Source organism: Narcine bancroftii, chromosome 3 (genome assembly GCF_036971445.1).
Source record: "Narcine bancroftii isolate sNarBan1 chromosome 3, sNarBan1.hap1, whole genome shotgun sequence".
In the NCBI taxonomy this organism is placed as follows: domain Eukaryota; kingdom Metazoa; phylum Chordata; class Chondrichthyes; order Torpediniformes; family Narcinidae; genus Narcine; species Narcine bancroftii.
Genome location: NC_091471.1, coordinates 184204586 through 184231784, shown reverse-complemented (window position 1 = coordinate 184231784; position 27199 = coordinate 184204586). Strand labels below are relative to the sequence as shown.

At 41.7% G+C, this 27199-nt stretch overlaps 1 protein-coding gene across 4 annotated transcripts in view; it reads left to right on the top strand.

The window, feature by feature from the left end:
* The window catches only part of arhgap24 (Rho GTPase activating protein 24), a 573751-nt gene that overhangs the window by 90163 nt on the left and 456389 nt on the right, over positions 1-27199 (top strand). For all 4 annotated transcript variants that reach the window (XM_069926054.1, XM_069926056.1, XM_069926053.1 and 1 more), the window contains exon 2: positions 22487-22686. In XM_069926054.1, the coding sequence (XP_069782155.1) occupies positions 22507-22686 (180 nt within the window). In that variant the 5' untranslated portion in view covers positions 22487-22506. The remainder of the gene's footprint in view (positions 1-22486; positions 22687-27199) is intronic.

The window sequence follows — 27199 nt, the reverse complement described above, 5'->3', positions numbered from 1 at the left end:
ACTCGGTGCCCCCCCCCTCCCACATTAACCTCATTTTATTTTCCACTTCCCCATCATCTTCACCCGATTATTCCACATTGCACTTTATGGATTTATAGATGTGAATTACCCAGCTACTGTGGTGAGATTTGAAATTGTACGTCTGAGTCACTTGACTGAAACACAAAAACCTGCAGATGCTGAGATTGTAGTAAAAACACACGGAAATGCTGGGGGAACTCAGCTGATCTTGCAGCAACCATAGGAGGTAAAGATCTATTACTAACTATTTTGGGCCTGTGCAAAATTTGTTCAAAATTGAGCAAAAAAGGTACAAGCAAAAATTGGGCAAGCATCTTAATTAAAGATTAAGGTGGGAGAGTGGGAGGAGGGGGAGGAGTTGAGATCAACAGCCAAAGGGATAAGAAGAAAGAATTGATTTTGGCTCTGAAAGGAGGCAGAGGAAAAAGGAAGAGTGAGACAGAGTTAGAGTAAAGGAGATAAGGGGACGAACATGAAGTGGGGTGCAGGGTTAACAGAAACTGGAGAAGTTGATGCCATCTGGAAGGTGAGATGTTGTTCCTCCAAATTGCAGGTGGTCTCTGTCTGGCAGTACATGAGACCATGAACAGACGTGTAAGCAAGGGAATGGAGTGGCAAATTGAAATGGGTGGCCACTGGGAGATTCAGACTATTGTGGTGGACAGAGCTGAGGTGCTCAACGAAGCGATCTCAGCGTCTGCGCCCAGTCTCCAATGCAGAGGAGACCACAACAGGAGCACCAGATGCAGTAGACGACTCCCATAGATTCACAAGTTGCTTCCCTTAGAAGGACTCTTTGGGGCCCAAATGGTGATAAAGGAGGACATCAGAATCAGGATTTATTGAAATGATTGTCATAAAATTCAATGTTTTGCGGCAGCATAATCGTGCAAACATTCATATTATAACCATCTTACGATATTACTATAAAAAATAAAACAAGAATATCTATAATAGTGGATCTTTGGTTCAGTGATTGTTCAAGAATCTGATGGCAGTGGGGAAGAGCTGTCCTTGTGCTGTTGAGTGCTCATCTTTAGGCTCCTGTACCTTTTCCCTGATGGAAGCAGAGTGAAGAGAGCATGACCTGGGTGTTGGGGGTCTTTGAGGATTGAGGCTGCTTTTTTAAGACATTGCCTCATGTAGATGTCCTTGATGGAGTGAAGTCTGGTGCCTGTGATGTCACAGGCCGAGTTAACAGCCCTCTGGAGTTTATTTGTGTTCTGAGAGTTGGCACCTCTATACCAGACAGTGATGGAACCAGCCAGAATGCTCTCCACAGTACACCTGTAAGAGTTTACAAGAGTCTTTGGTGACATATCGAACTGTCTCAGACACCTCACAAAGTATAGCCACTGGCAAACCTTCTTTATGATTGCATCAATGTGGAGGCTCCAGGACAGATCCTCGGATATGTTGACACCCAGGAATTTGAAGTTCTTGACCCTCTCCACTACTGAGCCCTCGATGAGGACTGGGTTGTGTTCTCCTGAAGTCCACAATCATCTCCTTGGTTTTGCTAACGTTGAGAACAGGGTTGTTGGTGTGACACTACTCAATGAGCTGATCTATCGTTCTCCTCACTGCCGTTTGTGATTCTGCTAACAACTAGTGTCATTGGCAAACTTGTAGATGGGATTGAATTGTGTCTGGTCACACAGTCATGGGTGTACAATGAGTAGAGCAGTGGGCTAAGCATGTATCCTTGGGGTACGCCTATGTTGATAATCAGTGAGGAGGAGACCAGGCGATGATTGGTGGGGAGAGAGGAGTGGACAAGGGAGTCATGGAAGAGAGGAATATGTGTAGTAGTGTGATCAAGTAGTAAGTGGTGGACAACTCACAATTTATGGGAAATGTGCCAACTATTCGCGGTACCTTTCCACGGCAGTCTTAGGCTCTAGTGTTGATTATATCAGAGGGGTCTGGGATGGACAGTGTGGGAAATGAACTGGATCAGATACTATTTATTGTCAAGTAACAAAACAGAAATGTAATATTACACAAAATTGCCTTTAGTCTACGGTAAGACAAAGAGATTCACTGTTAGTAGAGCATTTCCCAGCTCACTGACAGTCAGAGAAAGAGAAACAAACGAAGGTCCTCCTGGACTTGCATAGTGGCCATGAATTCCGCTCCAGTGCTCCCAAAACCTCTGCATCCGTAAAAGATTGCAGATTAGTTCAAACCATTGGCAAATCGAGCCCAGATCCAAAACTCGAACATGCCAAGGAAGCCTTCAGTGGCCTCAACAGCCTCTCAAATCTTGGTTCCAATATCTCATTTCCATGAGCCCGTCTCCTGCAGCCCGCAGCCTGTATGGCTTGCTTTACCTCAAGTCATCAACAGGATGCAACCTGTGTGGGTCCCTCAGCTGCTGATCTCACTGCCCTGCTACCGCAGTCTACTTCCCCGTAAGGTCATCTCTGATGCTTCTCCTTCTTGGTGGTGTTCTCCCCATTACTGATGCCCTGTTCCAATCTGTATCTCCTTGAGGCCATTGCCAGCACAGGTGCCACCACCTTGGACCCAGATCACACAGATATAAAATTTTAAATAAAACAATGTGGGCTCCTTTAACAGGCTGCTTTAATGACTGGGTGGTAGGGCCCTTTGGAGGAGTGCTGTGTTTCTACTCCTCATTCTCCCTTTGTCTGCACCAGAGGCAGCACTGCCCTTAAGGCAGCTCTGGAGGTGCTGCCATTTCCACTGTGGGAAATTGAGGTAGGAAACCATTTGGGGAGGTGGTGGGGAATCCTGTGGTGGTGAATGGTAATGAGCTATGGAGAAGCCTGATTGGGTCAAGAGGTTATGGGAATAATGGCTTTTTAGGGCTGGAATAAGTCAGGGTCCTTATTCAACTTTTGTAACATGCTGTCAGATATGTTTAATGGAACTAGAATCTAGAAAATGATGCTGAGTCATTTATTAAATATGAGCAGAATGTCTGAGCAATGTTCCTTTAAATCTCAGTATTCATTACTTGGTGTGTCATGTCCTCCTTGCTTCACTGTGAGTAATTTTAAGGTTGTAAGTTATGATCTGGTGTCGAATTATGTAATTGAAATGAGCTGCACACATTGATGACATCACAAATGCAGCAAATATGACAGGTGGCACAGTAATGTGGCTGGCAGCCCTGTGGTCTTGCAGCTCCAGGAACCCGGGTTAAATCCTGACCTCTGGTGCTGTTTGGGTGGAGTTTGCATGTTCTTTCTGTGACCAAATAAGTTTGTCCCAGGTTTCCCTTGCATCCCAAAGAGGTACAGGTTGCTAGGTTAATTAGCTAAATTATGCCTGACATTTAGCCCTTTAAAAAAAAAACCTGGAGGCGCTGCCAGGTCTGATGTAACGGCAGTAGCAGAGATGTGGAGCTCACCCACTGGATCCTACCACCCAGTCCTACTGCTTTCAGCTCTGAACAGGCTTTAAATGGCCTGTTAAAGCAGCTGATGGTGTTTTATTTAAAATCCTGTGACCATGGGGTCTGAACCCAGGATGGTGGTACCTGTGCTTGGCAGTGGCCTTGAGGGGTTGGAGACTCGGGGTGTGCAGTGGACTGGTGTAGGGTGCCAGTAATGGGAGAACGCCTCCAGTTAGGAAGGAGAAGCAAAGCTGGTGACCATGATGGCTGACCAGTGAGGGGCTCAGCAACTGAAGGACACATACAGGCAGTGAGCTATTGGTGTCTTGAGGTCATGGGACTCACACCAGGCTGTGGATAGACTGAAGGCATTCCCTACAATATTATATTTCCATTTTATTACATGACAATAATATTATCCTCTCTGACCTGATGTGCAGGGGAATGTGGGCATCCAGGTCCATAGACATGCAAGGTAGATAAGATGATTTTTTTTTTAAAGTGTGTGATATACCTGCCTTCATTGATTGGGGCATTGAAATCAAAAGTAGTAAAGTCATGTTGCAACGATGTAAAACTTTGGTTCAGCTGCCCTTGGAATACTGCAAGCAATTCTGGCCACCCCATTAGAGGAAGGATATACAGTCCTTGAAAGGGTACTTGGTTAAGTACAGCCAATGCACATCTAACTAAAAGCCTTGTTTTCTTTTCACCTTGTGTTACAAATATTCTTTGTTTTTTTATGTCATCATAGTGGCTACTCCTCATAGTTGAGGATGATGATGGCTTTTGTTTCATTGATCCATAGTGAAGACGCCTTTGCATGTTTAACGTGTACTTGATGTTGCACTCTAAGAAGCACACAATACTTCACAAATCAGCCAACTAATTCCAATGGCATGGAAACCATTACGATTGGAGCTGATTTGTTGCAGCCTTCGTCCGCCTTCACAGTCATTGAGTTAGAAGTAATTTCATCCGCCTGTTCCACTGTTGAGGACTTGGTTGGATTGTTCTTTGTCAGGGATCTCTCCCTCAACCTTACCACCATGGGCAGCTCTATAAGGAGTATAGATCCAGACGGCATCGCTCTCGGGATCACAGTTGGTCAGAGAGAAGTATAATATAAATCAAAACCTGACTGCTTCACAGGGAAGTAGACCCATCAACTTTGAGCAAAGTCCTTGGAGGTGGGGGTGGGGGGGCACAGGCAGAAAAAGGTCGAAAATGGTTGGTTAAGAAGAGAAAAGGTATGGAGAGTGGCTGAACCATCTTGGGTTGTTTTCTCTGCAGGGGTAGGAGGCTGGAAGGTGACCTCATTGAAGTTAATAAAATCATGAACCATTTACAGGATAATTGTCAGAATCTTTTCCCCAGGGTCAAAGCATCACACAACGAGAGGACACATGTTGACATTGAGGGGAGGAAGTGAAGGGAGATGTTTATGGCCAATATTGGTATGCAATTGTGGGCTGCTAGGGGTAGTGAAGGTAACAGATATTATAGTGGTGATTAAGAAGCATCTAGGTAGACACATAAATATTGAAGGGGTTGGAGGGACATCTATCAAGGCCAAGCAGCAGAGTTTAGTTTGATTTGGACATCGTGCTCAGGAGCACAAGAGACAGTGAAATTTGACAGGGTTACAACGTAGCTCTGTTTGCCACCAAAATTATCTCCTAAGTCAGCCACTTTCAATCCTTTTCTGGCTTTGGCTGCCTTAGAACTTCCGCTCAAAGTTTATGGGTCTCCTTCCTTGTGAAGGAATCAAGTTTTGGTTTCTTCCTTTTCTCCTACCGATTACATAAAAATATTTACCTGAGGCGAAAATAAAATGAGGCTTCTACTTAAATGTGCTGTGGCTCCTGGGGGGAAGGGGAGGTCAGTGAACCTCCTTCGATAATGGCTGTAAGTTGTAAATAAAACATGACAAAGTGCACATGAAGAAACCTGTCCAATAACCTCCAGAATTGGATGCAAACACTTTTAAAAAAAAAAACATTTTGTTTTTAATGTGCACTTCAATACCACTTCCTGTTCCCATAGTGACATGTCAGTCCATGGCCTAGTATACTGTTTGACTGGGGCTAAGTGCAAAGTGAAGGAACAGGAGTTTGTCTTCTGTTTTGATTGTCTCCAATCACTTTCTAAATGGCATTAACATCGATGACTTGAATTTCCAGTAACTTTTCCCTTTTCATTCTCCATGCTCTCTTCCCTTGCTATCTCCAATCTCTCTAATCTCCTTCTCCATTCCTTCTCTTTCCCTTCTGTCACACTCTCTACCTGCTAGTCACTCACACTTTCTTTCTTCTAGATTCCACCACTATTCTTTCCCGAGACCACATTTTGGCAAGCCAGATCACCTGGCGGTGCTTGTTCAGCCTGCATACTGATGGAATCTAAAAGAGGAGGCTCCAATGATCAGGACCACCAGAAGGTGGTTATAGGAGGCTGAAGAATGGATATAGACTTCCTGGAGTCAGCAGAATGGGCGGTGTTCAAGAACTCAGTTGAGGATCTGAATGATTGCATCAGGGGTCAATACAAACTTTATCAAAACAGCTGTGGACGAGGGTCTCCCCATTCAGGGTTTTCCCCAACCAGAAGCCGTTGATGAACAATGAAATGTGGAACCTTCTGAGAACTAGATCACAGGCATTCAAGTTTGGAGATCTAATCACTACGCAAGGAGCAGGTACAACCTATGGAAAGCCATCTCCCTGATGAAGTGGAGATTCTGGATGAGAATTGAAACAACAACTGTGGTAGGGCTTAAATGATGTAACCTGTTGCAAAATCAAATCAAATGCCTTCTACACCAGATTTGACCATCAGAACCACTGTCCACCTCTATACCCCATCATGATCCTCTACTATCAGAATCCAAACATGATGTGCTGGCTGCCTTCATCAGAGTCAATCAAAGGAAAGCATCTGGTCCGAACAGTGTACCTGGTCAAGCACTGAAAACCTGCGCTAACTTGCCAATGTATTTACAGGTATCTTCAATGTCTCACTTCAACAGGTAGTAGTATTCACGTGTTTCAAACAAGCCTCGATTGTACCAGTATTGGGATTGTAGGTCAATTGGGAGTTACTGGGCAGGACGGGCTCATCGCTGAAATAGCTTATTACCATGTTGTATTTCCAAATTTAAAAAAAAATAAATTAAAAAAAAAGACTGGTTACCTGCCTAAATGACTACTTACCAATGGCACTTGTATCCACAGAGATGAAGTGTTTTGAGAGGTTGATGTTGAAGCATATCATTTCTTGTCTGAGTGGAAACATGGATCCATTCCAATTTGCCTACTGCAGCAACTGGTGCCATCTCACAAAATTGGACCCCTAGAAAATCAGAGGTCAACTATGTGTGGAGCCTCGCAAAATGGAGAAGATCTTGAACAATATTTTTTGCATTGGTATTTACATAGGAAACTGGCATAGTGAATAAGGATGGAAGGGAAACAAATAGAAGTGTCATGAAAAATCTGGAGTTTAAGGAGAAGGAGGTGCTTGCTGCCTTGCAACGAATTAGTAGACAAATCCCCTGTACCAGATATGGTATTTCCCCTGAACCTTGAGGGAGATGAGCTGAAATTGCAGGGCCCCTGGCAGATATATTTGAAATGCCCTTAGTCACGGGGAGGTGCTGGAGGATTGGAGAGTAGCTGATGTTGTTCCACTGTTTAAGAAAGGCTCCAAAAGTAAACTAAAAAAATTATAGGCCAGTGAGCCTGACATCAGTAGAATGTAAATTATTTGAAGGATTTCTGAGAGATAGGATGTATAGATATTTGGACCATCAGCTATTAAGGACAGTCGGCATGGATTTGTGTGCAGTAGGTCGTGTTTAACAAATCTTGTAGAGTTTTTTGAGGAAGTTACTAAGGGTTTATGAGGGAAAGGCTGTGGATGTTGTTTATATGGACTTTATTAAGGCCTTTGACAAGGTTCCAGATGAGAGGTTGGTTCAGAAGATTAGGACACTAGATATACATAGAGCAGTTGCAAACTGGATTCAAAATTGGCTTGGTGGAAGAAAATGGTGGTGGATGGTTGCCTCTCAGACTAGAGGTCTGTGTCAAGTGGAGTGCTTTAAGGAATTGTATTGGGACCATTATTGTTTGTTATCTATATAAATGACCTAGATGATAACGTGATGAATTGGATCAGCAAGTTGCTGATGACACAAAGATAGGAGGTGTAGTGGACTGTGGAGAAGATTTTCAAAGCTTCCAGAGGGACCAGCTGGGAAATTGGGCCAGTAAATGGCTGATGGAATTTAATGCAGATATGTGTGGGATGTTGCAGTTTGGAAGAGCGAATCAGGGTAGGACGAACACAGTAAATGGTAGGCCATTGAGGAGTGCAGAGGAGCAAAGAGATCTGGGAATACATATACATTGTTCCCTGAAGGTGTCGTCGCCTGTGGACAGGAAAGCTTTTGGGATCTTAGCTTTTATAAATCAAAGTACTGAGTATAGACATTGGGATCCTATGTCGAAATTATTCAAGTCATGGATGAGACCACACTTAGAATATTGTGTGCAGTTCTACTCACCCAGCAGCAGGAAAGATATCAACAAGATTGAAAGAGTGCAGAGAAGATTTACTAAGATGTTGCTGGGTCTTCAGGAGTTGAGTTACCTGTAAAGATTAAGCAGAATAGGACTATACTCCTTGGAAAGAAGAAGAATGAGGGGAGACTTTATAGAGGTTTATAAGATTATGAAGGGTATAGACAGAGTAGATGTGAGTGGGATGTTTCCACTTAGATTGAGGAAGATAAATATGAAAGGTCATAGCTTTAGGGTGAAATGGGAAATTTTTTCACTCAGAGTGGTAGGAATGTGGAATGAGCTTCCATCTGATTCAATCGAGTTTTAAAAATAAATTGGATAAATACAGTGGTCTGGGGGGGTTATGGAATGAGAACTGGTCAGTGTGGCTAACTAGTTTTATTTGTCGGCACAGACCAGAAGGGTTGAATGGCCTGTTTTTCTGTGCTGTAAAGTTCTATGGTTCTAAAATCTCCTCCACCATCTCCATCAGCACTGGAGCACCATAAAGCCCTGTACTTAGCCCTCTGCTCTATTCACTCTACACGGTGTGGTTCGGTACAGCAACATTATTTTCAAATTTGCTGAAGATATCACAGTAGTGGATTGTATAAAAAGGGGTGATGAGTCAGCATGCAGGAGGGAGATTGAAAACTTGAATGAATTGTGTACTATCAACGACCTCTCACTCAATATCACCAACATCAAAGTGATGATTGTGGATTTCAGGAAAGGAAAACCAAGGTGTACAATCCAGTGATCCTTGATTAGAGATGGAGAGGGTGAGCAAATTTAAATTCCTGGGAGTCACTATCTCGGAGGACTTTCCCCGGACCCAACACATGAATGCCATTGTGAAGAAAGCACGTCAGAAGTTCACGGAGGTTGCCAAAACCTTGGCAAACTTCTACAGAGGTGTAGTGGAAAGTATGCTGACTGGCTGCATTATAGTTTGGTATGGGGGGGACTAGTACCTCTGAGCGGAAAGCCCTGCAAATGGCCACGGACGCATCTCTCAACATCACAGATCTAGTCCTCCCCACCATCGAGGAAGTCTATGTGGAACGCTGTTGATGAAGAGCAGCAGCAATTATTGAGGATCCACACCATCCAGGACATGCTCTGTTCTCACTGCTACCATCAAGAAAGATGTATAGCTCCCACAAGATTCACACGATCAGGTTCAAGACTTGCATCACTTCCACCATCCGACTCTTTAACAACTGACTATTTAAGGACTCTTGACATTATTTATTATTGAATATCTTCTTTCTGTATTGCACAGCCGGTGTGTTTACATTTTTCTCTTTTGTGTGCGTATCTTTTGAGTTCAGTTTGCATTTAGAAATCCTGCTTGCCCCCCAAGAAAAGAATCCCATGATGTCCTGGATGTGCTCTGACAACAAATTTGAACTTTCCTTTCTTATCAGAATGCAGCTTCCTCTTGCGCCCATTGCCTCCTTGCTTATTTTTTCCTTTTTTCCCCTTGCACCTGTAATCACAAATTACCTGCTCGCTGATGCTTCCTCCCCTGTCCCCTTCCCCCGATACTTTTATTTGGGCATCTGCCCATTTGTTGCTATTCTTGTCTGCACAAAACATTGACTATCTCTTCCTTTTCACAGATGCTGCCTGACCTGTTGAATTCCTCCAACAATTTATATGTTTCTGCAATTACTAGACATTATAACTCTGTGCTATCATTATATTTTCAGGCCCTTGTGTTCATTTAGCACTAACCTATACAAGTTACTCCATATTCATATTGAGTTTCTAAGCTTCCTGATAGACTTGGTGTTCCAGTTAGAAACATTGTTGAAAGCAGACGTATTGCACTATTTTACTTGGACTGGAAATCTGGAAGCATTTCAGAGGTCCCACAGCACCAGTGAACAGAGAAAGAGAGTTGGTATTTCACGTCAAGGATTCTTCATCAGAGCTGGAACAGTTCTGATGAGGCACCTCCACTCGGGGTGGGGGTGGAATTGATGAAGAATGACTGTTAATTCCTTACTCTGTTCTCAGCTGCCACCACACTACATCCTTTTTGCTTTCGTAAGACAGATTTTTGGTGTCCATATGCATTGTACAATATGGATGATAATCAACTCAGTATCATAATTCACAAATATTCTGGCATTCCTCTTTCAATGAGCACTGCAACTGGTGGCATGTTATGTATCATGGAGTTCAGCAGTATAATTTTCTCAAGTTAGGCTTTCATGATCGAGAATTAAACTGAATGTTAAGTACATAACCCTAATTAAAATAACTTGCCTTATTATTGAGCATGATTATGGAGAAACATATTTGCTGTGGATGCAAATGAAAAATAAAGTTTTCAAAAAAAGTTCTTGAAGTAGGATTTTGTATAACTAGGATATTTCTTACTCAAACTAATGGAAAAATAAAGAGCCTTGTAATAATTCTAAATCTGATAGTCTTCAGAAATGGACACGCTTATAAATTTCTCCAAGTGACGTGTAATTTCTGTCTAGGAGATTCAATGATGCTAGAGCTCTGCTAAGGATCTCTTCAGACTTTAGTTTGATATTAATTAAATGAACTACAGAGAAAATGGTTCCGACAGTGACATTAATTTTTTTTTCACAGATCTTGCTTGAATTTGCAGTACAGTTCAAGAGAGCTGCTGATGAGAAAGTTCAATTTAAAGGCGTTGTTTTTTTTTGCTCTCAGTCTTCCTTTATTCTCCAATATCAATTGATATTGGTATGGAAATGGCTGGAAACTGTTGACCGGCTATCTCAGAATATTGGATGCAATTCTAGTCACCATACTGTAGAAAGGATGTAGATGCATTGGACAGAGTGAGAACAGGATTCACTAGGATATTGTCTGGAATGGCAGACTTAAGTTATGAGAAAAGATTGGATAGGCTGTGATTTCTCTCACTGGAGCACAGGGTGGTGAGGGGTAACCTTACAGCCTTTAATGAAATTATGAAAGGCATTGATAGGGTTGATCGTCAGTCTTTTTCCCTTGGTCGTTGAGTCTAAAATTAAAGGACGTACATTTAAGAGGGGAATTTCTCCCCAGAACTAAAACTGTCAGATCAAGCCACATTCAGGTGAATCTACTCTGCACTTTCCTGAGCATATAATGTGGAGGCCAGAACTGCACACAAGGTAAAATTGCAGCATAATCTCTCAATTTTTTATATTATATGCTCCAACCTATGAAGATGAGAATGCCATACGTCTTTGCCATCCTATCTCTGCATTGTCCCTCTCAGAGAGCTAAGAGTTTGAAACCTGCGGTCTTTCGGTTCATCGCCATTCCTTACCAGCCCACTATTTACTCTGACTTCCCAAAATCCATCAGGATCCATCAATAATAAATGAGGCAAGTTATTTTAATTAGGGTTATGTACTTAACATTCAGTTTAATTCTCGATCATGAAAGCCTAACTTGAGAAAATTATACTGCTGAACTCCATGATACATAACATGCCACCAGTTGCAGTGCTCATTGAAAGAGGAATGCCAGAATATTTGTGAATTATGATACTGAGTTGATTATCATCCATATTGTACAATGCATATGGACACCAAAAATCTGTCAGGATGGTATTCCATCCATCAATGCTCTGTTCAACTTTCCAAGTGATCTAGACCCTGCCACAGCCTGAAACAAGCTCTCTCGCTATTCACACCACCACTAATTTCATTGTGGCTCAGTTTTGCTAATTATGCCTCCGACCTTTATGTTGCCTGGATCTCAGCCACAGAGATTAAACTTAGAGCAGGAATAGGAATACTATTCATTTGAATGGAAAGTCAGAGCTGAGAGTAGAGAGGGCATTAGCAGTTAAGTTTTTAGTAGTTTGCTTTTAATATTTTTAATTGAAATACTTTCTTCAGATATGATCTTTAAAGTATTACAAATCAACTAAGTAATTTTGAACACTTTGAATGCCAAAGCCTTTAACAGCCAGAAAAGTCTGTCAAAAGATGTTGAAGTATTTTTTTCATCCATTTCATGGATGGATTTGTTCTAATTCTGCACGTGATATGGAAAAGGCCATGACACAATGGACCAGCATGAAGGTATTGCACTATTACAGCATTAGCGAGCAGAGTTCAAATCGTGCACTGTCTAATCATTTTGTACTTTCTCCCCATGTTTGCAATGCATCCTTTGGGTGGTCCCACTTCCTTCCATATTCCAATGAATAGGGTTTGTCAGTCAATTGGACAGATCGGTGTAATTCTGCCTGTCCTTGTGCCTGTGTGGTTTTTGTCTGTCACTCTGCTTGGCTTTCTGCCTGTGTGGCTTGACATATATGCATGTCAGTAGTTAACAATGAAATCAGCATCTGTGGATCTGCCACAGATGCGTCTGTACATTTTCCATGTATCAATAGTGAGTGTGGGTGGCAATCATGGCTGGTTTTACCATGGTAATAATTGATGGACCATTGTTCTTTGTTCTAACTTGCACAACTTAAATCACATCTATGGGAATCGACCTGTTGGAAAATCCAATGGTAGCGATGTCAAAAAATTTAATGCCTGAATTAAAAAAAATTTCTGCTTGATTTTTGCCAACAATCAAAAGGTGTATAATTAATTTGTTGATAATTAGTTGGCATTCAGCCACTAAGAGGATATTGCTACTTTTTATGCAAATTTTTATTAACTTCCTGCCTAATGAATGGAAATATAATTAATTCTTGCATTTTTGACTTCTGTGCTTGTCAAATTTATCATTGCAGAAAAATTAGAATCTTTCTGAAGTTTAACTCCTTGCTGTCAGTGTTAAACATTCGAGACGTAGACATGCATGAATGAGTCCAACAAAAGTTCATTTTTAATAAAATATACACATTTAATTTTTTTTTCTCGAGTGGTCAACCTTGTTTGAACAATTTCATGAAGGTTTCATCACATGATCGACCATCTTAGCTGAAGAAGTATAGCAGTTTTCTATCATGCTCCTAGTTCAATGTTAGAATCAGAATTTATTGTCCTGAACATGTCACAAATGTGTTGTTTTGCAGCATCACAGGTGCAAATATTACTATAAACTACATAAAATTAATGAATTGCAAAAATAAAATGAAATAGTGTTTGGTTCATTGTCCATTTAGAAATCTGATGGCAGAGGGGAAGAAGCTGTTCTTGTGCTGCTGGATGCTTGTCCTTGGCTCCTGTACCTCCTTCCCAATGGTAGCAGTGAAAAGAGGCCATGGCCTGGGTGGTGAGGGTCCTTGAGGAGAGAGGCTGCTTTCTTAAGACACCGCCTCTTGTAGATGTCCTTGATCGAGCAATGACTGATGCCCAGGATAGTGCTGGCCCAGTTCATAACACACGGTACTTTTTTTTTCCCTGTCCTGTGCATTGGCACCTCCTTACCAGACAGTAATGCAATATAAATGGTACACCTGTAGAAATTAACAAGAGTCTTTGGTGACATACTAAATCTCCTCAGACTCCTCATGAAGTATAGCTGCTGGCAAGTCACCTTCATAATTGCAGTGATCTGGAGGCTTCAGGACATATTTTTAGTTCACACCCAGGAACTTGAAGTTCTTGACCCAATCCACTCGATGAGGACTTGTTCTGATTTCCCCTTCATGATGTCCACAATCATTTCCTTACTTTTGCTAGCATTGAATGCAAGGTTGTTATGATACCTCTCAACTAGCTGATCTATCTTTCTCTTGTACACTTACTCAATGCCGTTTATGATTCTGTCGACAACCGTGATGTCATCGGCAAATCTGTAGTTGGCCTATGAATTGTGCCTGGCAGTACAATGATGGGTGTAGAATGAGTCGGGCAATAGGCTAAGCAGGCATTCATGCACCGGAGATGATCGTCAGTGAGGAAGTCAAGGATCTAGTTGCAGAGGGTGATGCAGAGCCTAGGTTTTGGAGCTTGTTAACCAGCATTGAGGGATATGAAATCTGGGCTGTAGTTGGTGAAGAGTAGCCTGATGTTCGTGTTGTTGTCTAGGTGATCTAGAGTTGAGTGGAGAGCCAGAGATATTGTATCTCCTGTGATGGAATGCCACTTGCAATGGGCCCAGATCTTTACTTGGGTATGAGTTAATTCTGGCCATGACCAACTTCTCTAATAACCCACAGTTATTAGAAATTAAATTTAAAAATATCTCACTTAGAGTGCCACAAGACATACTCATAAATTGGAGAGTGGCAGTTGGAATATAATGTGGTTGTATAGTCTCTTAAATAATTTAAATTGTAAGAAACTGAGATGTGTATGCATAAGTGTGCTGGTTCCAGAGATGCAGAAAGTGAACATACAATGGGAGAATAAATGGTCCATTGACTCTTGGAGTAGGGGAGTGCAAAACAAAAGCCATCTTGTTGAGATTGTTCTGTGTTTGGTAAGGCCTATTTGGAACACCCTAGCAACTTTGTCTCCTTCACTAAAGAAGGATGCCAAGAAATTTTGGTGTCTGGCATTCTTTATTTTGGTTCTAGGTTTAGAAAGTCAGTTGTTACGGAGGGGAATACAGTTTCTGGGTCAAATCACACTTGAGATCTAGTCAGGTGCATCTTTGCACATCTGATCTCTGTCATTACAGAATACTGTTCCCCATGCAACTGTTCCCATTTTTAAACACTGCCCTGGAATATAAGTCAGATTGTTTGTAAGATCACCTGTCACTAGAAACTCATGGAAAAAAGAAATCTGTTCCCTCTGCAACCACTCTGTTGAGAAGAGAATTCCCTGATTGGATTTCATTCCAGTAATGGGAACCTTGTCCTGTGATCTTTGTAATTTACCTGTTCTACTGGCAGCAGCCAAACCCCACTAGCAGGCTGTGGTCTTACAACCCAGATACTTGTCTCTCCATACCCCAACCTCAATGTTCCAAATACCATCTCCCTAGATCCCTTCTCACTACCAATGCACCAAACAACCCAGCCCAAGCACTGATCTCTGGCCAGCCACTTCCTTCTTTCCCCATCCTATAGTATGTGATCTAAAGTAACCCCAGGCCACCTTTCAGGCCTGGTATGAGATTTGTTGTACTTTCTTTTCCAGATTCTATCACTAAAGTGGTAGCTACTGCACAAGGTCTATTCACCAACTCTGTTTCTCCACTGCTGTATTCCTGGTTAGCCACTTCCAGGGAATGTGAGCCAATGTCTTGAATTGAGAAATAATATTATACTGATGTGTGCCATAGAACACTAGGTTTTCCAGCCATTCCATCATGAAATGTTCTGGCAAAAACTATAGTAAGTGATCCCAACAGAATCAGAATTGAGTTTGTCATGAATATGTGTTGTTTTGTTGCAACAGTATTGTACACAGCAAGGTGCCAGATTACTATAAATTACAATTCCATAAATAAAAGATCAGCAAAAAAGAAAAAGAGTGAGGAAGTATCTTTGGTTCTTTGTCAGATTATTATTCTGATGGTGGAGGAGAAGAAGCTGTTTTTGCAATGTTGACTGTGTTTTCAGGCTCCTGTACCTCCTTTTTGATGGTGACAGTGAGAGAAGTATCTGCCTGTGTCCTCCAGGGTCAGCAGGGGGGTCATCTTGACAGGGTGAGACCAAATATAAAATTGAGGAATAACATCTATTCTTCTTGGATACCTTCCAGTCATGAACAGTGAATTTTCCAAATTTAGGTAGTCTCCACCTCCAGCTGGTTCCAAGTTTCCCATCTTTGCTTCACCTGGACATGTTCTCACTTTTTGAGGCCTTTCTCTTTAATCAACCTCTTCCAGCTATCTTTTCCTCCGCCTGTCCCCACCTCTCCACCCTGCTTCTCTCCAATAATCCTATCACTAGCTGGCCCTCCCCTGGCCTTACCCACCCTTTTTTCCTCTCTTTGTATACTTAGTATCTTCCTTTATTCTTGATACAGTGCCCCAAACCAAAACATTGACTGTTTCACTCCATAGCTGATACCTGACCTGTGGAGTTCATCCAATTTCTCTTTGTTTGCACTTTATTTTTCTCTCAACATTTGAAACTGGAAGGTGTCATGAGGGGAAGGTGAGTGTGTCATCATGAGGGGAAGGTGAGTGTGTTATCATGAGGGGAAGGTGAGTTTTGGGATTAACTGAATCTTTACAAAGAAATTTACACAGACATAATGAGCCAAGTGGCTTTTTATCACCCCCCCCCTCCCCCCCACCATTTACTGTTCATCCAAGATTTCATGTTTCCAGGAACAAGGAATAGGTAATGTGTCACTTTTGGGAGGAACCATCATCTCAAATGTAGAGACCAATTTAAAATGCAATTGTCATGTTATTTGGTGTTTAATGAGGAGAAGGCAAATGGTTGAACTGTAATGACCAACATCCTCTTCTGATATAGTAACTAACTGCTTGTATGCACATGACATTTAGCTGTGGCCTGATTTGAGGAGGAATGGCTGGAGATGGGGACATTGCCATTTCACAGAGAGCCAGTTGGCACAATTAACCCTTTGGCTACAACCGAGACCTTTCTGGCTAGCACCATAGAGATTTCTGATTGCTCAATCAGGCTTCCTGTAGCCTTTTGGTTGACCTCTGTAAATTCTCAGATGCTCCCCAGGAAATTCCTTAGGATTGAAGATGAACAACTTCTGTCTGGTTTTGTGGGTTCTGAGGGGACTGATAAGGCCAAAGTGGAAGCTAAGTATTAGAACTACAGATGGGGAAAGTGATGGGGTGGACAGGCAGATGGAGCAGCTGCTTGACGCAGGATGAATAGATTTAAGTTTCATAACACCATCCTCATTGCACCTTCACTATTTTGAGTGATTATATGCCAGAGATTCCCAGGATTCAACAGGAATGTTGCATTTCTTAAAGGAAGCTTGAGGACACCTTTTCCTCTCTGCCTGATATTCTCTTTCTAAGGCAGAGCTCTGAGTTGAATGCTGGTGGCAGAGGTTTGGTACTGGGCATGAGTGATGTGGCCTACCCAGGAAGGAGAGTTCAGTCTTGGTCACAGGCATGGAGGTTGGGAAGAACACTGACTGTTTTTCTAATCCTTCCAGTGAGTTTGAAGGAACTTGCAGAAATGTTATTTCTTCTGTCACGTGGTGTCTGCTGTTGGTCATTCAGATCTCAGAAGCATGGAGGAAGGCAGGGATGAATGCTGCACACCCCAGCACGAATTTTGTGCCATTGTGGTAAACCACTGTTAAACCGTGATTGGCTGCTACCGACTGGAGATGCCACCCGAGACCAATCTTACCCATAGTCCCTTTCATGTCACCTTTTACTTTTGCTCTGATCAGTCAAGGTAGTGGATGGTTGTTGATAGTGTTCTGGTCTTTAGCTGTTAAAATCCTGATTGCTTCACTACTCAGCCTTATGTAAATTATTAATGCTACATCAGCCATATCAGAGGTCTTGATCTTCAACTACCCCTTGTGATTGACAAAATCCAAGGTAATAATGTGATGACGCATTTAATTTAAACAACATAATAGTGAAGTGATCTTTCTATTCTGTCGCAAAGCAGAATGAGGTCATTACAAATTCAATCTAGCCAAGGATAAACAAATCCAGGCATTATTTATCAATCCCTGAGGCTTTCCTTTGAGATGTGGGGAGCTATTTTGTTTGTTGATTATGATTAAATAATTAAAATTTAAATCCCATCAGAAGTATGAAATAAAGAAGTGCTTTGATATGAAAAGATGCCTATGGCAAATTCTGCAGATCCAGAATAACATTGACCCTTGCCAGCAAATGAGGACGACAAATTATCCATCTGTCATTCTCATCAAAACTCAAATTTGAATCTTGTCAGCCAATTTGAGGAATTTCAGATTGCTTCACGAATTTGAATATCATCCCTATGCAGGGAACACATTAATCTTCTCTGAATCGATTAGATTTTAGTATGCTGAATGGCCTGCCAAAGTGAACCCCATCCCCTTGCTGACATTTCTGTCTATGGTCTCATGTGCTGCCAGACTGAGACCACTTGCAAATTGGAGGAACACCCCTCTTATTTAGTCTGGGCACTCTCTGACCAGATGGCATTAGCGTAACCTTTTCTGATTTCTGTTAGCATCCCTGCCCCATCTTTCCCTTTGTCTCCTTTCCTCTTTTTTGCTCTTTCTCTCATGCTCTCTGTCACCTTCCACAGAGAAGAAAACAACCCTCTCCTATCAGTTCAAACCTTTCCTCTCTCCGATCCTCTTATCATCCAATAATACCCTTTCTGTTTTGGTCTGTACTCTCCCATTCTTCCCTTTTCACCAGCCTTTTAATATAGGTTCTTGCCTGATTTTTACTTAAGCCTTGAGGGAGGGGTAAATCCCAAAATATTGTATTTTATCTTTTTCCTCTAATGGACACCTGTTCAGTTCCTGCACCATTTGTTTTTATTCTTCAGTTGTACGGAGCATGCCACAGTGGACTGTAAATCGATCTAAAGTGCAAGTCATTAAGAAAGGAAATGAGTGAAAATGCAGATCAGGATTGTGAAATGCAATTCCTGTTTTGTACTGCAATGGAAGATCAAATCATAGTCAGGGGCAATTACTTTCCATACAATTTATTTACATGGTCTTTTCCGCATTTAAAACAAGTTATAATTTTAGAAAAATGGTTCAGCAATCATTTCATGTACAGGTAATTATTTTTTAATAAAAGTAAGTCGTTAATGTGCAAAAGATTGCTTCAACCTTGCATAAGATTTTGTCTAATCTGCCCATACCTGCACTGCATGCTAATTGGGGTGAAATGTAATTAGCGTGACTGGCATGTGTGCAGGATTTGATGGAAGTTGATACCCAGTAATTATCATATTTGGAGTGAACAAATCAAATACTGGTTGTACCTCTGCTGTCTCATTCCAGTTGTCTACATCACCAACATAAACACTCTGGTAAGTTAAGGATGGAGAGATGCAGTGCTCCAGTGGAGCACGTGAGCACTTCTAGCTTCAAGAACCTTTTCTTAATTAAATACATCAGAATCAGTGCAGTGGTCACCAAAGTTACACTGAGATGATAGGTGCACTGAAATTGCACCTTGCCTCCCCTCCCCTCATGTTTTGTTAAAACAAAATCTGCTTACTGCAGCAGTTGGCTCAATGTGGGAGCAATGGCTGTTTTTGTTACCCATAATCCCCCACGCAGCTGGAACCATTCTGCATTTCCCTGGTGCTAGCAGAGCAGTTCCAGGTGCATGGGGGATTATGGCTAATGAAGACTGCCTTCGCTTCTGCACTGAACCATCGCTGTGAGCTGCCAGGCAGCTCCTGAACGGCGCTCCGGTGAACTCTAGCAGCTCTGCACACCTGCTGCTGTTTTGAGAGTTAGATGGTGGGAGGGGGAAGGGAATGAACGGCTGGGGCTAGGAACGAGGCAGTCAGGTGAGGACAGTGGCGCCCCCCTATAAGGTTAGCGGTTTTACCCAATTATCATCTTTAATCAGGGTTATTAACACAGACTATCAGTGTGGTATCTCATAGCCACTGCACAAAGATGAAAACAAAAACGCTTCTCATAATTCATCGTGCATAAACGTGGAGGCCCTTGAAAATCCAGGGCCTGCAGGATATGCTACTTTTGCTACTATGTTAATCTGACCCTTGGTCACCATGGAACATCTTGCAGGCATTGAAAGACGAGGACTCAATGGACCCAGTTGGGTGGCTCCTGAAGCAGACCACCCAAGTCATCTGGGCGGAATGCCTCATCACCAGTGCTAGCAAACAAACACCGGGACTTGGCCTGTATTCCTTCCAGTCAGATTCTTCGTGTACTGGTGGAACATCATCCACAACATACGTTGTTCCTAAAATTTATTAAGGCAAGGTTAGCAGAGCTGCAACTTTTCTCTTTGGAGAGTAGCAGGACGAGAAGTGAATTAAGAGTTCTACAAGATTCTGAGAGGCAAAGATAAGCTAGACTGTCATCACCTTTCTCCCAGTGCAGAGATAACAAACACCAGAAGTTATCTATACAAGATGAGGGGACAAAAGTTTAGGGGAGACATCAGGGGTAAGTTTTTTTTTAAAGAGTTGTGGGTGCCTGGAATGTATTGCCAGGGTTGGTGGTGAAGGCTGGAACAACAGGGTCATTTAAGAGATTCTTGGACAAGTGCATGGATGAAAGAAAAATAGAGGGTTGGGAAGGTTTAGGTTTCTTTTGATAGGTATATATCGGATGGTGTGACATCATGGGCAAAAGTGGTTGTACTGTACTGTAAAGTTCTATGTTCTAAAAGTAACAAAGGATAGGAATGGGAATTGTATTCAAGTCCAGATCTCTCTCTAAGGGACACTAGTGTAACTTCCAAACCAAAGTCAAAAGTAGTTTCTAATTATTGAGCAGGGTGAGCTGGAGGACTGAGGGGAAAAATTCCATTCCCTTGTGAAATAGACATCAGCCCATCAAGTCTACATCAAATATCACTGCAAATCCATCAGCACTGATCCCCCCCACTTGTTACTCTGTAACAGAGTCTCATTCACATGTCCAGAAACACCCCACTTCTGGCATCCATCTTGAGGGTAATTTGCAGTGGTCAATTAATTTTGGGATATGGGAAGAAACCAGAGTTCTTGGGGAAACTCAATGTCACAGGGAGACTGTTGAAACTCCACACAGCAGCACTACAGGACACAGTTGCTTGGCTGTGAGCTGGTAGTGTTATTTGTCATGCTATTGTACAACACTGCCTTTATGCTCCCTCCCACTCCACACCATTCAATCTGCCTTTGGCCTGTCGCTCTTTTCCAATGAGGTTCGAGGAGCAGCTCCTCCTCTTTCACTAAAGCATGTTGTTGCCCTCAGCACTCGACGTTAAATTCAACGATTTCAGATGACCAACTTTTTTACCTGATTACGTGAGAAGTGATCTCTCTCGATGTGAACTCATTTACCTGAATTCAGTCATGCTCTCTCCACGTATGCTGTCTAACCTGCATGTTCCGGGTTTTGTTTTTCATTTCAGATCTTGAGCAACTGCCATGTTCTATTTCGGCAGTTCTGATGTGTGTTTTTAAAAATTCTTTCTCTAATTACCCTCATTCGCCTCTGAGCCAGGCAACACGAAGTATTGCATTGCCATTGACTTTGTGTCCCTCTGCAGAATACCACCTAACCTGCTGCTTCTTTCCAGAATTTTAAATTTTCATTTCAGAGACTTGCTGCATTCTTTCAGGAGGAAACCATGCAGTATTTACATCCAGTGAGATCCTCAAATCAGAGAATAAGTGGAGGGGCGAATTGCATAGTGAATGCTTTTTTTTTCCCCCCCAAAAAAAAGTGTTAGTTAGAGTTAAACAGTTGGAGGAAATAATGTGGTCTTGATCCAAAATGAGGACAATTTCTTTCACTCCATAGACACTACTTGGCCCATTGTATTTCTCCAGCATTTTAATTTTGCTCCAGATTCCAATATCTGCAGTTGCTTGTCCCTCTGTTAGCTGGGGTTGATCTACAGCAGGTAGTCCATCAAGAATATTTCAAAACAGTTGTTATTTTATCAATTAAAAAAAATTCAGTGACTTAATTCCAGTACTTCTGTAGACCTTTTACAATCGCATATGGGAAAATGTCTGTCATTTATCAAATTTGAATTGCTTTTCATTGAATGGATGAGGTTCTGCAATTCACTTGATCCAAGCAGAAATTTTTGACAACAAAACCTGAAAAAAAAAGTTGGAAATGTAGTTAACACCACATAGATTCAAAATGAATGCAAGTATATTTGGAAAATCAATTTAAATAAATGATATCAAGTTGGTCTGCTAACGTTTTAGATATACATCTGCACAGTAACAGGCCCTTTTGGCCCTGAGCCGGTGCTACCCAATTAACCTACACCCTCACTACGTTTTGACCAGTGCAAGGAAACGGGTGCACCCAGAGGAAACCCACATAGACCTGGGGAGAACGTACAAACTCCTTGCACGTTGCTGGTGCGACTGTGCTGCCCGTTTTTAGTCATTAAGGCAGAGATTGATAGGTCCTTGATTAGCTAGGGCATCAAAGATCTGAGGAGAAGGCTGGGTAGTGGGGCTGAGTGGGATAATGATATGTTCACTATTAAGTGGCAGGGGAGACTCGATTGGTTGAATAGCTTATTTCTGCCCCTATGTCTTGTGGTCTTGTGATCTTATTCAGATGATCACAGAACACGTTTTGCCATCTGTAGTCTGTACTTTTGTGTTACTTAAATGTTCATAGAAATATAGTTAAAAATTGGCCTACTTGATGATGTGTCTGTCCAATTTGTGGAGAAACTAGTGAATGTGTTTACAAAGATTGGTAATAACACACATCATAGACAAAAGAGTGCCAAACAATTCTGTATTGATTTTGTAATGTCAATATTTATCATGTGGCATAAAGGTTTTATTCCTTCTGTGGTTGGAGGTTTGTAGCTCGTTTGTTTTTCTTGGCAGAAACTTCTTCCATAAACCTTTAAGCAAGGCTGAACTCCTTTCCAGGCACTCTGTGAGGAAGTAGTTTAGTCTGCAGTAGGATATATGGATGTTCATTTTTTTTATATATAAAGGGGGTCTGTGCTTTACTATAAAATGATGTTGCTTTTCTTTACTCAGGAAAATCCATCAGTCTAATAATGGATGATCACGGTGGTTCCTTAGACAGACACCAATCTGCCCGTTCCAGGCAAAATGTCATTAAATGTGGATGGCTGAGAAAGCAAGGGGGCTTTGTCAAGACTTGGCACACTCGATGGTTTGTGCTGAAGGGGGATCAGCTTCATTACTACAAAGACGAAGATGAAAACAGACCACTGGTAAGTAGGCTTGAGCTGAAGGTACTTTTCTTAAACTTTATGTAAATGTATTATTTAAGTAGTAGTGCCCCAATTGAACTGATTAATGAGTCATATCCTAGGATTGCATGGTATTGTCAAAAGTTTATACATACTTTTTCACTTTTAAGTGTAATTTGTCAGAAGCTTAAAGTGAATTGGCGTGAACACATTGCTAACAATTTGTCACTTTCACAATAGAGGAGGCAGTCTATGAAAATAGAACCATAAATTCACTACTCTGTTAGGTGCAGTTTGTCTGAGCTTTATTCCAAAGAAAATATGTTGTTGGCACAGTGAATGATGGATTATATAATAAAGGAAGTCCAATGGGGAAACAATTAAACATGGGATAATACTTTCCTTAGCTACCACAAAGTAGTACACTGTATTGTAGCATTTGGTTAAAGGAATAAACTGCAACTGAAAAGTTGAGAACAGAAATCAAAAATTAAGAATTAATCATTACTAAGTGACTGACATTAATGTTGCAGATACAGGAGCTGGTGTACAGCGATTAAAGTGAAGATCATATGTAGAACCTGGAACAGTGCAGCTCATGAATAGGCCCTTCAGCTCATGTGTCTACACCCAACATTATGCCCAAATTTAAAACTCTGCGTACACATCATTTATATCACTCGCTTCCCTGCATATTCATTTGTTCATTGAGAAGTCTCTCGAATGCTACAATTGCATCTGATTCTAGAACTTAATTGGCCTGTTCTAGGCACCCGTCACTTCCTGTCACTTTCTGAGCATCACCAAACTTTCCTTGCACATCCCCCGTAAACTACTCTTTCTCCACCCCCCCCCCCCCAAATTTCCTCCCATTAGTGACATTTTTCACTCTGGAGAAACTGATTCAGACTATCTACCTTATCAATCCCACTCATAATTTTGTAAGCCTCTATTATCAAGTTACCCTTCAGCCTCTGATACGACTGAGAAAATAACCCAAGTTTGTCCACTCAATCCTTGTACCTCATATCTTCTAATCCAGACAACATCCTGGAACATTTCTTCTGTACCCTTTCCAAAGCCACCACATTCTTCCTGCATCAGGGTGACTGGAAGTGCATGCAATAATCTGTGTGTCTTAATCTAAATTTATATATAGCTGCAACATAACCTCCTTGCTTTGGTACTCAATGCCCTGCCAAAGAAAACCAAGATTTTGATATGTCCTATCAACTTGTGTGGCCACTTTCAATGATCTATTGACCTGATTCCCCAGATCACTCATTGTATTTCTTTTGCCATTTTTCTGCCCTTTCTCCTAATCTAAGTCCTTCTGCAGCCTCCCTGTTTCCTCAACATCACCTGCCATTGCATTATTTGCAAAATGGCTACACAGCTATTCATTCCGTAAATGATTAAATCTAAATCATTTTAATCTACATCCTAAAAAGCAGCAGCACAACACTGGCCATTAACAATTGGCAACTAACCAGAATATAATCCTTGTATTCTCAATCTCTGTTTTCAGCCACTACCCATGCTAGTGTGTTTCCTGCTATACAATGGGGCCTGTTAAATCGCCTCACATGCAGGAACTTGACAATGACCTACTGAAAATCCAAAATACATAGCATCCACTGCATCTCCTTTATCCAGCCTGCTTGTTAATTCTTCAAGAATTCCAATAGGTTTGTCAAGCAAGATTTTCAGGAGAAAACCCTGCTGGGTTTGATTTATCTTGCTACGAGGCTCCAATTACTCTGTAACCTCATTCTTGATTATCAACTCCCACATCTTCCTGACCACTGATATCAAGCTAATTGGTCTATAATTTCCTTTCTCCTGTCTCCCTCCCTCCCTTGAATAGTGGGGTGACATTGGCAATTTTCCATTCCCCCGGGGACCATACCAGAATCTACTGATTCCCGAAAGATCATTACTAAAGCCTCCACAATCTTTCAGAACCCGAAGGTGCAATCCTTCTCATCCGGGCTTATCCACCCTGAGACCATTCAGCTTTCTGAACCACTTCTCCCTTGTAATAGAAACTGCACTCACTTCCCTAATGTACTTTGTCATCTGGCACACACGAATGTCTTCCACAGTGAAGGGTGATGCAAAATACTCATATAATTCCTCTGCCATTTCTAGAGGTCCTCTAGCTACTCTCATCTGCCTTTTACTCGATATACTTGAAGAATATTTTTGCACCCTCTTTGATATTATTTGCTAGCCTACTTTCATCGTTCATATTTTATCTCCTGATGAGTTTTTATTTTTAAGTTGCCTTCAAGTTTTTACTAAACTTTCCAATCCCCTATCGTTCCACTAATTTTTGCTTCCTTGTATGCCTTCTCTTTAGATTTGATGTCGGCTTTGACTTCCTTTGTCAGCCACAGTTGTGACATTTTTCCATTCGAATATGTCCTCTTTTGCCATGTGTTTATCTTGCAATTTCCTGCTGAAACCTCGTCCATTGCTCCTCTGCTGTCTTCCTTACGTATAACCCCTCCAATCCACTTGCCAAATCCTTAAGGAGGGAGTATAAAAGAATGTTTTAAAGAAAAAATGTGATTTAAAAATAGATCTGAGCCTAAGTTTAATAAATCAGCTCTCAAGTTGCAAGCTTCCTGATTTTAGTCCAGAGAGAGGTTGACCAAATAATGAGGTGACTTTGTGCAGGATGCTCCAGAGTGATCTGTTTCCAGATTAATCCAGTGCAATCACTGGCATACAGAAGATTTGCTCTGAATGAGAATTACTGCTCAGTTTGTCAATGGAGGAATGGAGATTCATTCCATCTGAAGATCAAGGAGCAGAAGCAACAGCATTTGATTCTTTTGATGCATTGTAAAAATTGTTTGACACATCTGAATAATATTGACTTGCGCAACAGTGGTTGATGCAACACCGCAAAGATTGTAATGAACAATTGTTTTAATTGCCATGTTTAAGATACTGACCACTGTATAATTAGAGTTTAACAAATTAATTGGGCTGCTCATTGGTTCTGAAGAGATTTTGCAAATGTTGTTTAAATGCATGAGATGGATATAAGAATATGTTGGCTGGTTTAATATTCTCAGCATCTTGGTACATTCACTTTAGTTAATTATTTTGAAGTTTATCATCATGGAAATTCAGATTGTTATTATTTTGTTTTCCATCTTTTGCTTGATTTCTTCATTTTACCTTTGCAATGGGTTAGTGAATTGTGAGAGATGGGAAAATTGACCTAAAATTATGAACATGGAAGAAACTAAAGTTCATCAGTAAAATGGCTGAAACCAGTTCAAACAGGATAAGTTTGGGGCTTAGGATGCAGGAAAGCAGAGTCAGCACGATTAACATAAGAATCTTCTATCCTTTGTGACAAGACCATAGGACTAAGATAAGGAATGGTAAGGTACAATAGAATGTAGGAAGTTGAGGTAGTCTGGATCAGATAAGGGTCTCCTAGCCCTGGACAGAAGTACCAAGTCATACATTTCTAATTAGCTAACCATACACAGATTTATACATATGAAATTAGCCAACCCTAGATAGAATGAGTCAACTCTGCATATCAAGAGACTGTAGCCCAGAAAATCAGGAAGGTGTGAATAAGGACAATGACATGAAGGGACACCGACAGGATACCCCCCCTGGTCCTCCAAGTGTACTGAAACTGCACGTAGGCAGGAAGAATTACCTATGCCAAACCCATCCAGGGGGCAGAAGAATGTAAGGGGGAGGGCATTCTGATACTGAAATTGACTGTATAAAAGTTGGGTGAGCCCCAGTATGTGTGTGTATTCCCAGGGTAAGGGGAAGCACCCAACTTTGCATTGTTGTAGTAATAAATGTTCTTTGTTCTCAATTTTTGTCTCGAGCAATTTCTTTAAAGGTACTTTAATTCCTAACAAATGGGGGCTCGTCCGGGATCACACTCCCTCCACTGACAGAGTACCCCGACGACGAGAGTAGGTGCACCCCGGCTGATTCAGCTGGACTCACGGGCGACGGGTGGCTGGTCAGTGGAAGAAGCGAGTGATATCCGAGAAGAGGCATTGAGAACAAACGGCGGAAGGACGCGCGCTAGAGCAGTACTGCCAGAACTCGGTAAGAGTATTTTACTTGTTCCTAAGTATGGGAATAGCGGGCAGTAGAGATGAGAGTCCTGACACAGGACGTGACCACCAGATAGCTACGTACAGCCCGCTTGGGATGATGTTATCTGAGTGGGGCACAGGAAAGACCCGCGGTAAAGACAAACTAGCGGGCAGTAGAGATGAGAGTCCTGACACAGGACGTGACCACCAGATAGCTACGTACAGCCCGCTTGGGATGATGTTATCTGAGTGGGGCACAGGAAAGACCCGCGGTAAAGACAAACTGACGACGGTCAGGTATTGTTGTAATGAATGGGTGGGATACCCGGTTAAAGGGAGCTCCGTGTACTGGCCAAAATTCGGATCCGAGGATGAATGGATGTGTGAAGTTTGAACTTATGGCTCTATCAAAACCAGCCAGACAATGTTGAGAGCAGGGAATA